This window comes from Amphiprion ocellaris, chromosome 2 (genome assembly GCF_022539595.1).
Source record: "Amphiprion ocellaris isolate individual 3 ecotype Okinawa chromosome 2, ASM2253959v1, whole genome shotgun sequence".
NCBI lineage: Eukaryota > Metazoa > Chordata > Actinopteri > Pomacentridae > Amphiprion > Amphiprion ocellaris.
The window spans coordinates 25,456,086-25,471,900 of record NC_072767.1 but is presented as its reverse complement, the minus strand read 5'-3'; the positions used below and the strand labels follow the sequence as shown (position 1 = coordinate 25,471,900).

The 15,815-nt window shown below is 39.0% G+C and overlaps 1 protein-coding gene across 3 annotated transcripts in view; it reads left to right on the top strand.

Moving 5' to 3' along the window:
• Nucleotides 1-15,815, top strand: part of LOC111574896 (lisH domain-containing protein ARMC9) — a 37,453-nt gene that overhangs the window by 6,517 nt on the left and 15,121 nt on the right. For all 3 annotated transcript variants that reach the window (XM_023279717.3, XM_023279718.3, XM_023279716.3), the window contains 14 exons: nt 1,431-1,465; nt 1,571-1,682; nt 2,347-2,439; nt 4,590-4,680; nt 5,346-5,469; nt 5,889-6,028; nt 6,827-6,903; nt 7,561-7,635; nt 8,143-8,233; nt 8,602-8,654; nt 9,682-9,780; nt 10,769-10,884; nt 11,698-11,867; nt 12,436-12,541. In XM_023279717.3, coding sequence (XP_023135485.2) covers nt 1,431-1,465; nt 1,571-1,682; nt 2,347-2,439; nt 4,590-4,680; nt 5,346-5,469; nt 5,889-6,028; nt 6,827-6,903; nt 7,561-7,635; nt 8,143-8,233; nt 8,602-8,654; nt 9,682-9,780; nt 10,769-10,884; nt 11,698-11,867; nt 12,436-12,541 — 1,382 coding nt within the window. The remainder of the gene's footprint in view (nt 1-1,430; nt 1,466-1,570; nt 1,683-2,346; nt 2,440-4,589; nt 4,681-5,345; nt 5,470-5,888; nt 6,029-6,826; nt 6,904-7,560; nt 7,636-8,142; nt 8,234-8,601; nt 8,655-9,681; nt 9,781-10,768; nt 10,885-11,697; nt 11,868-12,435; nt 12,542-15,815) is intronic.

The window sequence follows — 15,815 nt, the reverse complement described above, 5'->3', positions numbered from 1 at the left end:
TTAATTGCTTTTTCATTACCAAGAGCTGGTACACTATGTTCCTGATAACCTGGATAAAATATTTGTCAGGACTATATTTGTTTTCAGGCAAGTATTATGAAGCAACCTTTCACTCATCACAACAACATAACTAACCATAATTATCAGTCTTTATGCCCTGTATGCCTCCTAAAGATCTTAATTGTTTTTTGTTTTTGCCTAATCCATTATGATTTATCTTGATCTCTGGGGTAAAGGTGGATGAGCCAAGGGAGTAGAGCTCGCAAGTTAGACAATAACATCAACAATAGATGATCTTTAGTTGACACACTAAACAGGTAAAAAGAGTAAAGAAATTTCTTATGTAAACTGCATATTGTCAGGGAATTCGGGTCAAGTCCTTGCTTTGTGTCAGTGCTCAGCTGAAATCTGAGAATAAATGTGGCCTTTTAGTTTAGTGAAAAAAAAAAGAAATTCTTCTGCCATTGCTGCAGAAAAGTATTTTTTGTTTGAATCCAACTATTCTTGATAATTATTGCCTCTGTGTAATAAACAGTATATGTGTGTCAGTGCTCAGTTGGATGTCACCTTTCATGAGGCCTTCCAACATCCAATCCTTCCAGTGTCAAATGTTACAAGAAAACATGTCCCCATGTCCTTTACCATTCCTCGGGGCAACAAATGTTTAGAGAGAAAGGAATTTGGGAAAGAATCCAATCACTGTTCTCTTTTTGCCTATTACCTGCTGCACACCAAAGCAAATATGTGGCCAGACCAACCGATACCTCAGACGACACGGATCACTCTCCTGACCTTAGGCTGCCCCCACTATAGGTAAAACCACCTCCCAAGTTTTAGATTGGATTTCAGAGTCTAAAATCCCCTTTCACTGGTTAAAAACCTTAATAATAAGTTTTACCCTTCCTCTGCACACACATACACACACAACACCACTACCTCATTGATGTGTTTCTCTGTTCAGAGGCCTCTATTTCCTTTTGTCTCAAATAACAGCATACAGGCCCATAGTAGAGGTGCACTGAGGTGTAACAAATGCAGAGATACTAACCCACCTTTTCTGATACCGGTTCTTAGCCAACTTGTTATTTACTGCATGGGTGATATTACCAAACGTACTGCACTGTATGTCCCAGTGTTCAGCATGTAAACAAAGGCATGATGAATGCATGACTAAAAGATCAATAATGACGTATTAGACAGTAGATAGCGTGATTGTTGTAGATGGAGGACCCTCCTGCTAAGAAGAGAGACCATAAAAGAATGATGATAATAAAAGGAATGATTAAATAATATGGGATTTACTTGAACGGTTGCATGGGTTATGTTTTGTACAGCTCAAAGTAAGGATGTGGTAAATGTCATCTGAAATAATCTTTAAAATATACTCTACTCCTAATTGTCTTCTCCATTGATTGTTCTTTCTGTTGTAGGCCTCTTCCATGCTGCGATTTTCCATCGCACCACAGTAAGTCTTAAATTTGAAGAACTTTTTCAGTTAATCCCAACAGTTTGGCTATTGGCATGATACTACAGAAATGACATGCCATTTTTTCTTTTTATTAATCTCCAGGAGACCTAAGGACGTACCAATGTTGCCCTCATTAGACTATGAGAAGCTAAAGAAAGACCTGGCTGACGGCGCAGACAGACTCAAGTCACTGCTGCTTCAGGCGCTGCGCTGGGTGAGAATATTATGTCCCCTTACAGATGTCCTGAGTCATATTTAGTTTGATCATGATTGGCTCAAATGCACTTTTTCTTGATAGTCTTTGCCTTTAACTGTAGCCCTTGCTTTTTCATTTTATCTTGCTTGCCATTGTCTGCTGCTAAAGTAAACGCCCGCTCCCACTGAGAGCTGATTAAAGTATAATCTTACATCTGTATCACAGTGTCTGACCTCCTAAATTAGCATTACAGGATAACTGCATTGCGGATACTAAGGGCCATGCAATACTCAACAAGCCTTTGTGAATCATCCCCGGTCTTGAAAGCAAAATAGTGTTACCTATTATTATCTGTTGGGACTGTACCCTTATTACAACTACTATTACTGTAGAAAGTATAGAAAGGCTACTTTCATATACGCTATACTGTGTGCTTAGCGTTACATTTTAAAATCAGCTTAGAAAAGTCATTTATTACACAGCAGACCAAAATATCTGTAGTCTTCAATTTTGGAGTTTCACTAGAGCGTTGTGGTGAGAATAATGATTCGGTTTTATTTTGGGGCATATTCATAAGTGCAGCAATTTGTGAGCATGATGAAAAGAAGCATACAGTTTAGATTCACATTGCATGTTTCGACTTTTGAGTCCTAATGGTTGGCTCTGTTTCCAATTTTTTTAGAGACTCACACGCTCACTCCCTGGTGAACAGAGAGACACTGTACTTCAGGCCTACATCAGCAATGATCTGCTGGAGCGCTACAGTACTAAACAGGTGGGTCTATAGCTTTGACTGTAATTGTATTGCGTTTTGTATTGACACTACAAAGCACTTGTTAAGGTAGACTAGTAATTAAAGAATGACTAATGATCTGAATTATGACAGTAAATTTGTTTTTGTTCTTTTAACTATTATAGACAAAGAAAAAGAACTTGATGTCTTATTTCCACACTGCCTTATTAATCCCAAGACTTTATGTTCAGGCGGGTTGTAGCTGATGAATTGGCACATCTGCCAGGTGCACACAGTTTTTTTCACACTGTTTCCTTAATGCTGCAAAGTGGGTGAAGAGCATTGACTGTGGACAAAGTGGACACTGCTTCTCAGATGTTTCGTAATCCACATCCTATCTCTTTTAGCTTTGCTATCTGGCTGTTGTCTAATTATTATCATTGGTCCGTCAATGTGCTCCACAAAGCTGAGAATGAACAACTTCGAGCTAGGGTCGGTCTCATTTAGATAAATGTTTTTTGTTTAATTACAAAAACCTGCATATAAATATAGTATACAAATAGTAAACACGTTTACTCAATCAGATATACATTATTTGATTTCAATAGAGTTATCAACAGCGAGCATTGAAGTAATAAGACATTATATTACTCTGTTTTCAATTTCACTACATTTTGCAACATTTAGCTTCCAAGCAATGTCTTTGCCATTGGCATATTCTGAAATTTCAATGAACTGGAAAAGGCTGATAGGACAAATTGATTTGATAGAATATATATGTTATAGTGGACTGCACAGTGGCATAATGGTTAGCACTTTTGCGTTGCAGCTAGAAGATCCTCGGTTCGTGTCCCGACTTTCTCGGGATCTTTCTGCATGGAGTTTGCATGTTCTCCCTGTGCATGTGTGGGTTTTCTCCAGGTACTCCGGTTCCTCCCACAGTCCAAAAACATTGCCCGTAGGTGTGAATGTGAGTGTGATTGTTTGTATATGTAGCCCTGCGACAGACTGGCGTACTGTCCAGGGTGTCCCCTGCCTTCGCCCCAAGTAAGCTGGGATAGACTCCAGCCCCCCCATGATCCTAATGAGGATTAAGTGGTGTATAGATAATGGATGGATGGATGGATGTTATAATTGAGTCATATACTGTATATTTATAGTAAAGCATCAAATATTGTCTTGATAGTTCTTGTGAGCTGAAACATAACTTCTCAAAATCGTATCTATTTAAGTACTTAAAATAATTAATTTTGATAATTTCATTTTAATCTGACTGTAGGTACATTATAAAATGGTCCTAGCCAGGATTAAGTAACATTCTCTAGCAATTTCTAGTTTCTACTTAACAAAGGCAAGGCCAGGAAACTCAGATTGTATTCCAAGCATTCCCCTCTCAAGAGACTTTTTTATGCAATTTATAGATTTTTTTTGTTTTCTTCTGCTTTTTTCTATTCACATTCCCTTCACTTTTAGCTGCAGGCGCTATGTTATAGACAATCTTTATACAAGAGAGAAAATGATCTCCTCAGAGCTGGTTTCATTTGTCTATGTACTTGCCTTGACAGTGCTCCAAGCCACCTGTAAATGACAATGAAGTTGTTTGCTGTGAAAAGACGCAATAATAGTGGAATGGTGTCAGTTTCTCGTAATGAAATCAAAAACAAAAATTTTCTGTCTTTGACAATGGCAAAAAAACGTAAATGACAATACGTGAGTTTTCCCAGACTGCTTGGTAGCTTGTGGCTTTGTTCTGCTTCTACACTACTTCTACTGTTATTTTAAAGGTTTTGTTAAAACAAAGTGGCACAGTAACAAGATGACAGGATTCATAAAATTAGAAGAAAGCATTGGAAATGTGGCAACCTTTGCAGCCGTACACGTTGCTTAGCTGTCTAACATACATAATTCTAACAGTGCATCAGTTTTTATATTCTTCCTCCACCTGTCAGATGCTACAATATCGAAATGGCTTGTAGAAACCATTTCAATATGGTATAATCTGTGGATAGTTCAGGAAAAGTACCTTCACAAACACTGACATTAGCACAAGTATCAGTAACACTTGCTGCTTATAAGTAATTTTATTTATGTTTTGTTCAAAATCTGTTATCTGTAATCTATTGTCTATAATCTATTGTACCTGAAAGCAGTAGATTTCATTTTAATCTGCCCTATATTTTGTCTTGTCATAGAAAATCGTGCTTCATTTGCTAAGATCAACAAACGAGATCGTCCGCCAATACATGGCTCGTCTCATCAATGCATTTGCTTCCCTTGCAGAGGGTGAGTTCTCAGAAGCCATTAAATATGTTCAAGCATCATTATTTCTCTCTAAGATGAGTCATTGTCTGACTGGATGCACTTGAGAAAGTAGATTGATAGAAGGACTTTTCAGTGGCTTTTCTTTTAGGAATAAAACCGCTAATGATGCTCCACATCAGTATGCCTGTAACTATGGAGGGCAGCTTGTATGGAGACAGTGCTGTAAAGCCAAACATTGTTTGTGATGGCACAAATGCTAATGTTACAGACAGGAGTTACTTCATTCTCAACAACAAAGCAAAATGTAAGCAGTTGTATCAATATGAAGCTGATAAATGTGCTCCTGGAGTTACCTTTCAGTCACAGGTAGGGACTGAGATGGTAGAAATATTTCTGCTTTTGATTTACCCATCACTTATGGGTTCAGTCAGCTTTTGGTTTTAAGGAGATACACTTCATAATTCTTACATGTTGCATTATACTGCCTTATACCTTTATGAGTGTAGCTACAATCACGAGGTGTGCCTAAAATTTGTTGGAAAATGTATAGTTTTTCCTTTTTAAAGACACTATTTATAACTTAGACAAAACAGGTGTATTTTTGTGTTGTTTGTGTTGCTAAGTCCAACTTTAAAATGCCTGTGTCCTCTTTGATTTTTCTTTCCATGTTGTGTTGATGCTTATAGGTCGCGCTTACCTCTCCCAGATTCCCATTCTTTTGAAACTCCTGACAGAGGTGCTCAGGAAGGAGGATAAAGAGTCCCTGACCAGAGAAAATGTGCTAGTGGCTCTGCAGAAACTCAGCCTCAGGTGGATTTCAACATCACCAGGGCTTTTATGAATCTTTACTTTTGCATTTTCTTCAGAGTCATCACCCCTAATCTATGTTAAAGCCTAAGCTTAAATTTCATGTTTATTTACCAGATTGCAAACAAGTTTATGCAAACAATATTGCCCCCTAAGAGGCAGCTTTAAGGCAACTGGACACAGCCTATGCAAGTTCACATGAATGAAGAGGCTTTTTTAAGCTACATTTACATGTTTTCAATTGAGTGTGATTGTTTTTACACTGTCAAAGAACAGATATCCTCACTTTCCCATATGTTACTATGGTGGTATTTTAATTCATGAAACAACTATGATCTCAACAAATGGATTTCTCATTATTTCAACTTAAAAATGGTCTAGAATCAAGTGTACATCCATCATTTATAAACATGTCTTCTTAGGAGGAGCCAGCAGACAGCCATGATCGCAGATGATCTGATTGGATGGCTGGTGGATGAACTGCAGGACTCAGACTGCCTTAGTGACAACACCCTGGAGTACTCTGCAGCTCTGCTCATGAACCTTTGTTTGCGAACGAAAGGTAAGCAAAGCAAAACAGATATAGAAGTCAAATGCACACACAAAAAAATAGTAGGATGCCCCTTTAAGACCCCCTGTCCTTCCTTCTGGATGTTTTATTGTGTTACAACACAGATTCAGAGTACATTGAAGATGGATTTGTTCACACTGATCAGTAAAAAAAAATAGAACAGCTTCTTCAGTATACAAAGTTTTATACTGGAAGATTTCCAACCCTGGTAGAGGCCAAAATGTCTCTCATAGAAGAAAATCTGAGTTTCTAAATAGTCCATGATGTCATGCAAATCAGTTTTATCTCTTTTAAAGACAAATAGGCTCTCTGTCTAACGTTGTTCCTCTTGGATGATTTCATTATGGATAGACTAAAGGCAATTACTTTCTGGGTGGGCCTTCAATTCAAAGTTTTATCTTCTACAGCCTCTTCTGCAAACAATGCGTATCATCATATCTGGAGTGGATCTTTGTCAGCTCCCTTTAGCGCACATACACAGTGAGCAATGATGCACTCTGTCTTTCTCAAGACCTTTCTTATTTTTGTCTCAGATCGCTTTTTATACAGTATCAGACTAAAATACTGTCACATATTGGATTTATTAGTGATTGTTTTATTTGAGACACAAGAAGACAAAACTTTAACAGAAGTAAGCAGAATGAATAAGCTGGAGGGAACCAATAATTACCGATTATCTGAGTGACGCATTAAAACAAACAAAAGAGTCAGTTTGTCTCGCTCAAAAAGGACTTTTGCATTGCTAAATTTAAGTCTGTGTATGTGTGTTGAATGACTGTCTTTGTACAGGAAAAAGGAAGTGTGCAGAGAACGGCAAGCATGTGCTAAAGGTTCTGACCGACCTCCTTGGACATGAAAACCACGAGGTGATACATGCATCTGTCAGCCCATGGACACAGATGTTATATGCACAACGCATGTAATGTGCTCACAGAACACATTCATATAGGTTGAAATATATACTGACAAATGGAGTAGAAGTACATATGTAAACACTCAGAAAATAAAATATGTGTAGAATTATTGTTAATACAGTATAGAGAGAACAAAATCTTCTTGTCCTCAAAAACGAAAAAAAAAAACCCACAGAAGAGAATGGGCAACATTTCTAAGTGCCAAACTGACATTGTGAACTGAAGTGGACAATACTACACTGTCTATTAATTATTAGCATTACATGAATACAGCTTTTCTACTGGTTGATCTGTTGAATTCAAATGTCTATACCAGAATAACCCAAACAGTTGCATCCAGGCTTGTTATAAAGCCAAGTTAAGTGAAGCCTTCCTGAACATTCGACAGTCTTGACAGAAATACACTATGACACTATCTATGTTTACACCATTTTTATCATGACTTGTCTACAGCTTCCTCGCTATTGTTTGAGATCCAGTGTATAAACATTCTTTACTCTTTGTATCCAGATTTTGTAATTGCTGCATGTTCATACAAGCTGTTACTATTTGATTTGAGATCATAAAGACAGAGGCCGTGTGGTGTCTTTGTCACTTTGCTTTCCTCAGATTCGACCATATGTGAATGGAGCCCTGTACAGTATCCTGTGTATCCCCTCTGTGCGACAGGAAGCCAAAGAGATGGTGAGATAACAGAAATGTCTTCACCTGCTTGTAGGAAACAGACGCAGTTTGTTTTGGCTTCCTTTATGTCAGCACACAGCCAGTGTTTGGAGCGGAAACGACAGGTGTTCAGTCATGAGACACACAAACTTTGCTCACAGATACTGGTGAGCCTGTGGGTTGCATTTGTGTTAGAGCTTCATATAGACTGGAATTGGAAATATAATAGCCCCCTTTTACCATAACATGTGGAGTTGGAGAGTATTCATGGAGTTGAATGTGTTCTGCATTTCACCAGATATCCCTGATGCTAGCAACCCCTATTTTATTTACAATTTAAATGTATTTGAATATTTGTACCAGCATGTCTCTAAATGAGCATGATTGACCTCCAAATATAGTTGCAGTGCATACTTCTTTTGAACATTTAACATGTAATTCTTGATTTGGACACTAACTATAAACTTTGTGTTTATCTTTGCCATTAAGCTGTAACCTGGTGTAATTGTGTTTCCCTCATGTGTGCAGAGTGTAGAGGAGATTCTTCGCTGCTATAGCAGAGAGGAGAACCCAGACCTCAACAGACAGTTTGAGTTCATCATTAAACAGTTAAACTCAGGTTAGTGAAGTCAAATTTTCTGGTACAATAAACAGATACTGTCCTGGTAATCCAAAAGTAAATGCTTTACTTTACTGAATAACTATACTTACATGTAACAGTGATGCTTCTTAAATCAAATCACTGCATGTTACCAGGCGTTATGTGAGTCTTCATAATTATATTCCATACTAGGTTATAGAAGTACAGTATGTGATGGCTTTTCTTGCAAAGCATGGTGATTTAGGACAGATTTACAGATTTTTTTGATCCTAAGGGCTTCAAAACAAAGGCAACTGGACTGCTGTTTTTTGGTTCTTGAAAATGTTGCTTCTGTTATTCAACAAGCTTTTCCAGACTTTATAATCCTTCTACTGTTTTCCACTCAGCTGAGGAGGAGGGACCAGAGTCAGATGATGAAGAGGAAGAGGATGACAATGACGTAAGGCTGCCTCTCAGCCCGTTAGACATCAATATATTGAGATTTTTCATTATCATATTATATTCTTCCCATCTCCACATTTATTCAATGTAGCTGTGGGAATATTTTAATCAAGATAGATCAAACTAACAAATAAGAAGAAAAAATCAAAAATGACAGTGAGAGGAGGAAGAGCGACCAAAAGGAACACCTGATATTTGACACGTGTCCCAAACCTGCAGATGGCAATCTCACCATGACACGGATATTAGATGTCTTTCACATGTCTGTATTGCATGTGCGCTTTTCAAGGAGTCATGGGCTTGAAAGATTGTGTTTTGTGGGAAAGTGGGTTATCAAGATAAGGTATACAGTGGTAAGTTCAAGTGTGAATGACTGGAGTCTCCTAGGTGTGTGTGTGTATACCTACAGTATGTGTACAGTATGTGAGTACCCTATTCCCCTCAACACTTCCTTGAGTGTGGGTGCCCTTGTTCCATTGCCTGTGATCTTTGAGTTTTTTGTAGCCGATATCCATTTACCATGCTGATAATGGTGAGCTGATATACAGTATGTTCCCCACTGCTGAAAGTGAGTCCCAAACGTGCAGGCTACACTGGTCTCTTGTCAGAACCTTGTGAATTGGTGCCAAGCACTGTATTAGTGTTTAACCTACTTGTATACTCACACCAATGCTTAATGGGAACAAGTACATTTTCACTATGGCTCGGCAAATAACATACCACCAGAGTCACCACAGACACAGCAATCAGCACATCTCAAAAGCGTTTTATATAATGGTGCTTTGTTTTGAAAGAGTTTTAGAAGAGTTGCAGAAACAAGGCAGAGGTCATAATGTCACAGCTGTGTTGACTTTGTTATTTGAATGCGTGCTGTCACCAAAGCCAGACTGCTCAACCATTTGAATAGAACGTCCTCGAAGTACTGATAATGATACTACCATTATGGTTGAGATTTTTCTGAAGTACACTTTGTCAAGCACAAATTATGTAATTTTAGCTCATTTGTGATCATTATCTCCTGTCAGGAGGATTTAATGGAGACGGACCTTGATAAAGAAGAAGTTCTCCAACCACAGCACAGGGAGCTGTCTGGAGAGAGTCTACTCACCACTGAGTACCTGGGAGTAAGCAAAATACACTGAAATAAAATGCTGCTGGAAGCTGAGCAGACAACAAATTCTCTGCAAGATCAACTAAGCACAAAAAAAGCTGTTTTTTACTAATACTGTAGACAAGCTCACTGCTTACTATTTATTGTTGGAGTCTGATTATTGTGTCTGATGTACACTTCTAGCTAGTTAAGCATGCAGCCACAAAAGGAAACAATGCTTGAGACAAGGAGAACAGAGAATGTTTGCACTGCTCTGTGTGTGTGCGTGCGTGCGTGCGTGCGTGCGTGCGTGCGTGCGTGCGTGCGTGCGTGTGTGTGTGTGCGTAATGCAGGGATATTAGACACTCAATTTGAGCCCCTAGAGAGTTGGAAGATTTTATGTCATTGTGCTTCTTAATACTAGCATGGAAGATATTTTTAACAAATGGTTCAATAAGATCCAGCACATATCTTTGCTTCTTGGTCCCTTTGAGTATAAAGTATGCTAGTTAAAGCGGCCACTTTTGTTACACAGGTCCCTACATTAAAGGGAGTGTCCTACAGTGTAATGTATATTATGCAGTGCCAACAGTTTTGAAGAGCATCAGCATCTGCAAATCATAGATTGGAAGTTAAATCATTAAGACAGATGTCAAGTGGGACTTGTCCACTGCCACTGATTTAGGAAGTAACTATAGATTTTTTTTACTTGATGCGTTCTATAAAGTCAGCTTGAATTGAATGCAAGGTTCATAGATGTGAATAACAAAATACTCCCATATCACAGTGAGTCACTGTGATACATCATTAGTGGTGTCATAATTACTCTGCCCAAGACTTGCGTTCAGCCTAAAACACTGGGCTACTTTAACATCAGGATTAATGACTCTTGATATCCCTGTTTCAAATAGTTATTCTGTGTTGCTTGTCAAGCTCTTGCCAGTCACCTACCCTGTTTTACATGAGTGTTACCATGATCTCAGGTGCTACATGCTACTAATCTTGTGTGTGTGCTTGTGTAGATTATGACCAACATGGCAAAAGTGAAGAGGAAATCAACCCCTCTGCCACAGCCAAGTGTTGATGAGCCCCTACAGCGGCCAGTCACCCCTAGTTCTCATCGTAATACCAGCGTAGGGTAAGTTAATTTCACACACAATGTCATGAAGTCCAAGTTGGAGTTTGCTCTTAAGTTACAACATTCTTCAAGGTGTCGAGTGTCAGTGTATCAGGAAGTCTGCAAGACATAGTTTTCCTTTTTTCCTTGACTTGTGCACTGTCCACTAGACAGTCATTTCCAAATGATTTGTAGGCTACCAGAGACATCTATATTTAGATAAAGACACCTGAGATCTGGACTCTTTTCTCTCAAGGCCGATCAGTTTACAGCAGCACACATAGCTTGTAGTCTGACCTATAGGTCATTTTGACAGTGATCATGCTGCCCCCTTTGTTCATCCACATGGATACAGCCATCTACAGACAGTAGAACTAGTTCAGTAGGTGAACACAAGAATGGGTACAAATACATTTTGTCATTAATGATCACAAAGCCTGATTTGTAAAAGAATGAGCCAGTACTAGTAGACTAGAACTGGAATCACTTAATGCTGAAAGTAGACCATTGTCAATGAAAACTGTAAGTTAGACAGCAAGAATAAAAGAACAGGGATTATTTTAGAGTAATGAGTACGACAGCTTTGAGGTGTCCTACCAGGCCCTGGAAATAAGAGACTCGCAGCAAGTAATTGTTGCTTCAGTTTTATGACTAACAGTAGACAATAGTGTTACTAACCTTTATTTATATATCACATTTGAATATAAATTTAAAGATTATTGTATGACTATGAAAAAAAGTCCTGATGAAGCTCAGTAAAACCACAGAGATATATATACTTCTCGAGGAAGTTCTTAGTAAGAAATCTGAGATGTATTGTTTGTGTTTGTGCAGGGATTATCGAGCCAACACTGAAGGAGGTGAGAGCAGCAGGGACAGGGAATACCCTCTGAGCAGACAGAAGAGTGGGGAAGGAAGTCTACCTCCTTCCCGGTACAACTCCCGACCTCCGACACGCTCTGGCAGTCGCCCCAGTACTGCAGACTCCCTACGTCACAGCATCGGTGGGTGGCTATCAGTTACATTTCTGGTGTTTTTCAGAAATGATTTACGAGCAAAATACTGAATCTTTGAACGCATCTCAATGATGTGACTGTTCATCAAGCATTTCCATTCATATTACTCATACTTAATACATTCTGTGCAGATTGAAAATCAGCTGCATTTATGTGGAACAATCTAATTTCCCTTCCACCGGCTGTCCTTTATTTGGTTTGTACTGGATCTATTTGATGTGATGCCCAGTGTCAACAAGGAACACAAGGCACTTCCAGGCAAGGAAGGCCCAGCAACTTCCTGAAAAAGCATAAGGAATAAAAACTCTTCAGAAATGAGCACCAAATGACGAATAACCTATTTTGATTTCCCATAAAAATACTGTCAGCGTGGCATCAGGTTGTGCTCATGTGTTTGTGACAAAATGTGTAACTGTACTGGTACATAGTGTTTTGTTTGGGATATATATGTATATAGATTTGATTTTACTTTAAATTTGAATGCCAGACATTTTGGTGAAATTCCAAATTAGTGTCATGAATCTCTTACCGTGCGCTCTGTCACACACACATTCAGACTCAGAGTGTGGGCGACTGTCCCAGGAGTCTGAGTTGGACAAGCCATACGAAGGTAGAGCCAGGAAAGGCCGTTCCCAGGAGGAACACAATGGACACTCTGCCAGGTAAACCGACACGCAGCTGCTAACTGCACATACACACGCACGTAATGCTGCATAATGTGTGTTTTCACATTGTTGCTTCAGTTTAGTGGTTCAATTACAACATTCCCTGATTAGTTTATTAAATTCATGTATTTTATTACGTAGATTTAGATGAGTTTGAGACCTTACACACAATCACAGTCACAAAGGGGTTGCTGAACTTAATTATACAGTTGTAGTCGTATGGATATAAGATTAATTTAAAAAGTCGCGCCAAGCAGCGGTCATGGGTTCGAATCCTGCCATGGCCTTTTGCTGCAGGCCCTTCCCCTGTTCTTCTCCCCACGTTTTCTGTGTCTCTTCACTGTCTTATATAAAGCCTAAAAGGCCAAAAAACTAACTTAAAAAAAAAATAGCGCCAAACCAAAAGCCCAAGCCACAAAATTTCTTCAAGTGCAATGTTTGGATTAATTCAGTGTATGTCAGCTTTAGGAGGGGAAAGACATAGAGCACATGGGCCAGCTTTTATATCCTGTGAGGCCTGGATGAACTAGACCAGCTGACAGTCCTTCTATGTGAGCCGTTTGCCTGTTCTGAAGTGCACTATAGTGGCATATGGAGAAGTGAAGCTCCTCAACCAAAAAATACTCCCATGTTTCATGTCACATGCATCAATAGTGCATTTCAGTTCAGTGCTCCAATTATCTCCCACACATAACGTTAAATTTACTGTACACATAGAACTCCTCCGGCAGATGTATGTTTGAACAGGCATCGCAGCTGGAACGGGAATCTGCTGATGTAAGAGTGCCGTGGCAACAAAGACATGGACACTTCTAAACAGGAGAGAATGCTTATCCTGACCGCAGGCTGGTTCAGTTACTTTCATTTGCTGAAAGAAGCTGGGTGATAAGTTACGGTACAGTGGCTATATATATAGCCCATGCTGAAAGTGGTCTGTTCTAAATGCAAATTTTCAGTTCACTGCTCAGCAGAAGTGTGGACAAGCCTATTGGTGGTTGTAAAGTAAGGCCAGTGTGAAATCAATCTGAGCAATTCCTCAGCAGCATCATATGTTTTTGTCTCCCTTTGCTACAGACTCATTCTGTAGCAAACAGTCTTTCTATCAGAACCTCTGCAATCAGTCAGGGTGAAAAGTGGGATAAGAAAATGAGAGGAGATACCGTGGGCTTATAAAATATTTGGACAGTTGAGGTATCAAAAAGCATTCATGATCCATGATGTATAATGTTATTTCATTAAACATTAGATAAACTGGTATTTAATCAATAGAAGAACACATTTAGCACAGTTTTAAACAAATATCTACTGTAATAAATAAATCAGATTGCAACTTGAGAAAGCATAAACATACATGTCTAAACAGCATGAAAAGAGTTATTTGGACAGATTTAGATTAATTGATTAAGTTAATGTAATGGACAGCACATAGAGGTACTCTGTAATTAGATTTTATATTGTATGTATATTATAAAGTGGTTTGTTAAAAGATACTGTGAAAATGGTGTTGCACAAATAAGACTGCTCCAATAGTCTGATCAGCAAAAACCACTAAGAATTTAGATATAGAGACTATTATGGCATTTTGGAAAAACTACAGACGCAGAGTTTCTATTGAGAAACAGGGACATTTTTTGAATGGGAGTCAATTGGAGCATTGTTTATTTTTTTTTTCAGAGCCAGCGTCTAACAGCTGTGGGTGGTATTGCAGTTTAATATACTTCCACACTGGTTACACCCTTGAACCGCTATAGTTGCTACTTGATTTGGTCAGGAACTGGATTAGAATTGCGGCTGTTAAGGAGCAATGCAAATAAAAATAAACAGCATCACTGTAAAGTCCAGAGATGTGTGCCGGTGTGTGTGTGTGTGTGTGTGTGTGTCTATGCGGAGAGCTGGCAAGAGTGTTGCTGGACACCGATGGGTGACTCAGCACTGCCAAGCTGGTCTGTGAGACTGTGACATGCGTTTAAACGAGCAGTGCCCACAAAGAAACCCATTCAATCAAACCTCCCCTGCTTCTCCTCTCCTTTAAATCCCAGAGGAACTTGACTCCTCAATCCCGCCAACAGTAATGAGTCCCAGGCAACTGCTTCACTTGTCCCTCCCCCCCCCATCCCCCAGGAACGTAAAACACCTCTACAATACAACCTGGCTGAGTCTGACTTCAGTAGCCTCATTTCACCCCAGTTTGGACGACAGCTTTTATAGTGAGATGAAATGGGCATTCATATTGAGGTGAATAGAATCTTAGCAACACAGCAATTTGGCAAATGTCAAGTGAACAGATGTATATTTTTATTATTGTTTTTCAGCTAATGAACACATTTTTCTCTTTTTAAACAAAGCTCTGATTCAGACTCATTGACTTACACAAGGTAACACCTGGGGGGCAGTCAGGCTGTTTCCCATTCAGACATTATTCAGACATCAGTGTTTAAAGATTACATTCTTGTCACCCCACCCCTGCTGTGGTTTCTGGATTTCTGCAACGTGTACGCAAATTTCACTTTGCTGTTCCGCGGGGATAGCATGCAAGTATAGTGCCACCACCAAAGTTCACAGAAATACAATTACAGTTTGTGACAGTCAGTTTATACCAGATGATAGCAGGGATTGTCGAGCCAGTGGGCTGTCCTGAGCAGAAACAAGAATGAAATCCATCCATTTGATATGGTATACGATTGCTCGACATGATGTAGGTCATTTGGCTCCTGCCTGATAAGGGCATTAGCAGAGTTTGAACTATCAATGTGACTAGATGCAAAAGAGCCATTTATTCATTATGATCCTGTTTCTTGGGCTCACAGAGACATGATGACAAATTTCCACCTCTGTGGTTTTGGTGGCACCATAGATGCAAACAATTGTGTCAGCTGATGTAAATTAGATGCAAAGAACTTACACTGAGGATAGAACTATAAAGTGGAAATAGAAACTATTCTTATCATGTGTGAAATGCTCTGCGTGAATAGAGTTACTGAACAGTTTTACCACACTTACATTATACTAGTACATTTATGCATAATATCACAGTGTGACTGACAGTAATGAAGTATTGCCTTCTTTTTACTTACTTGTATTCATGCCTATTATAGTCTTAAGAAAAAAATGATTCTTACTTTTCTGCTGTTTTCAAAGCAGTGTGTGAAGGATGAACAGAAAGGAATTGCATTCAGAAAAGATAGTGATACACAAGTTCAAGCTTGTGCCCTTTATGAATTTCCAAGCTGTGTTTAAATGATAATAAGTCAATGTAAAACCATCACTGAAA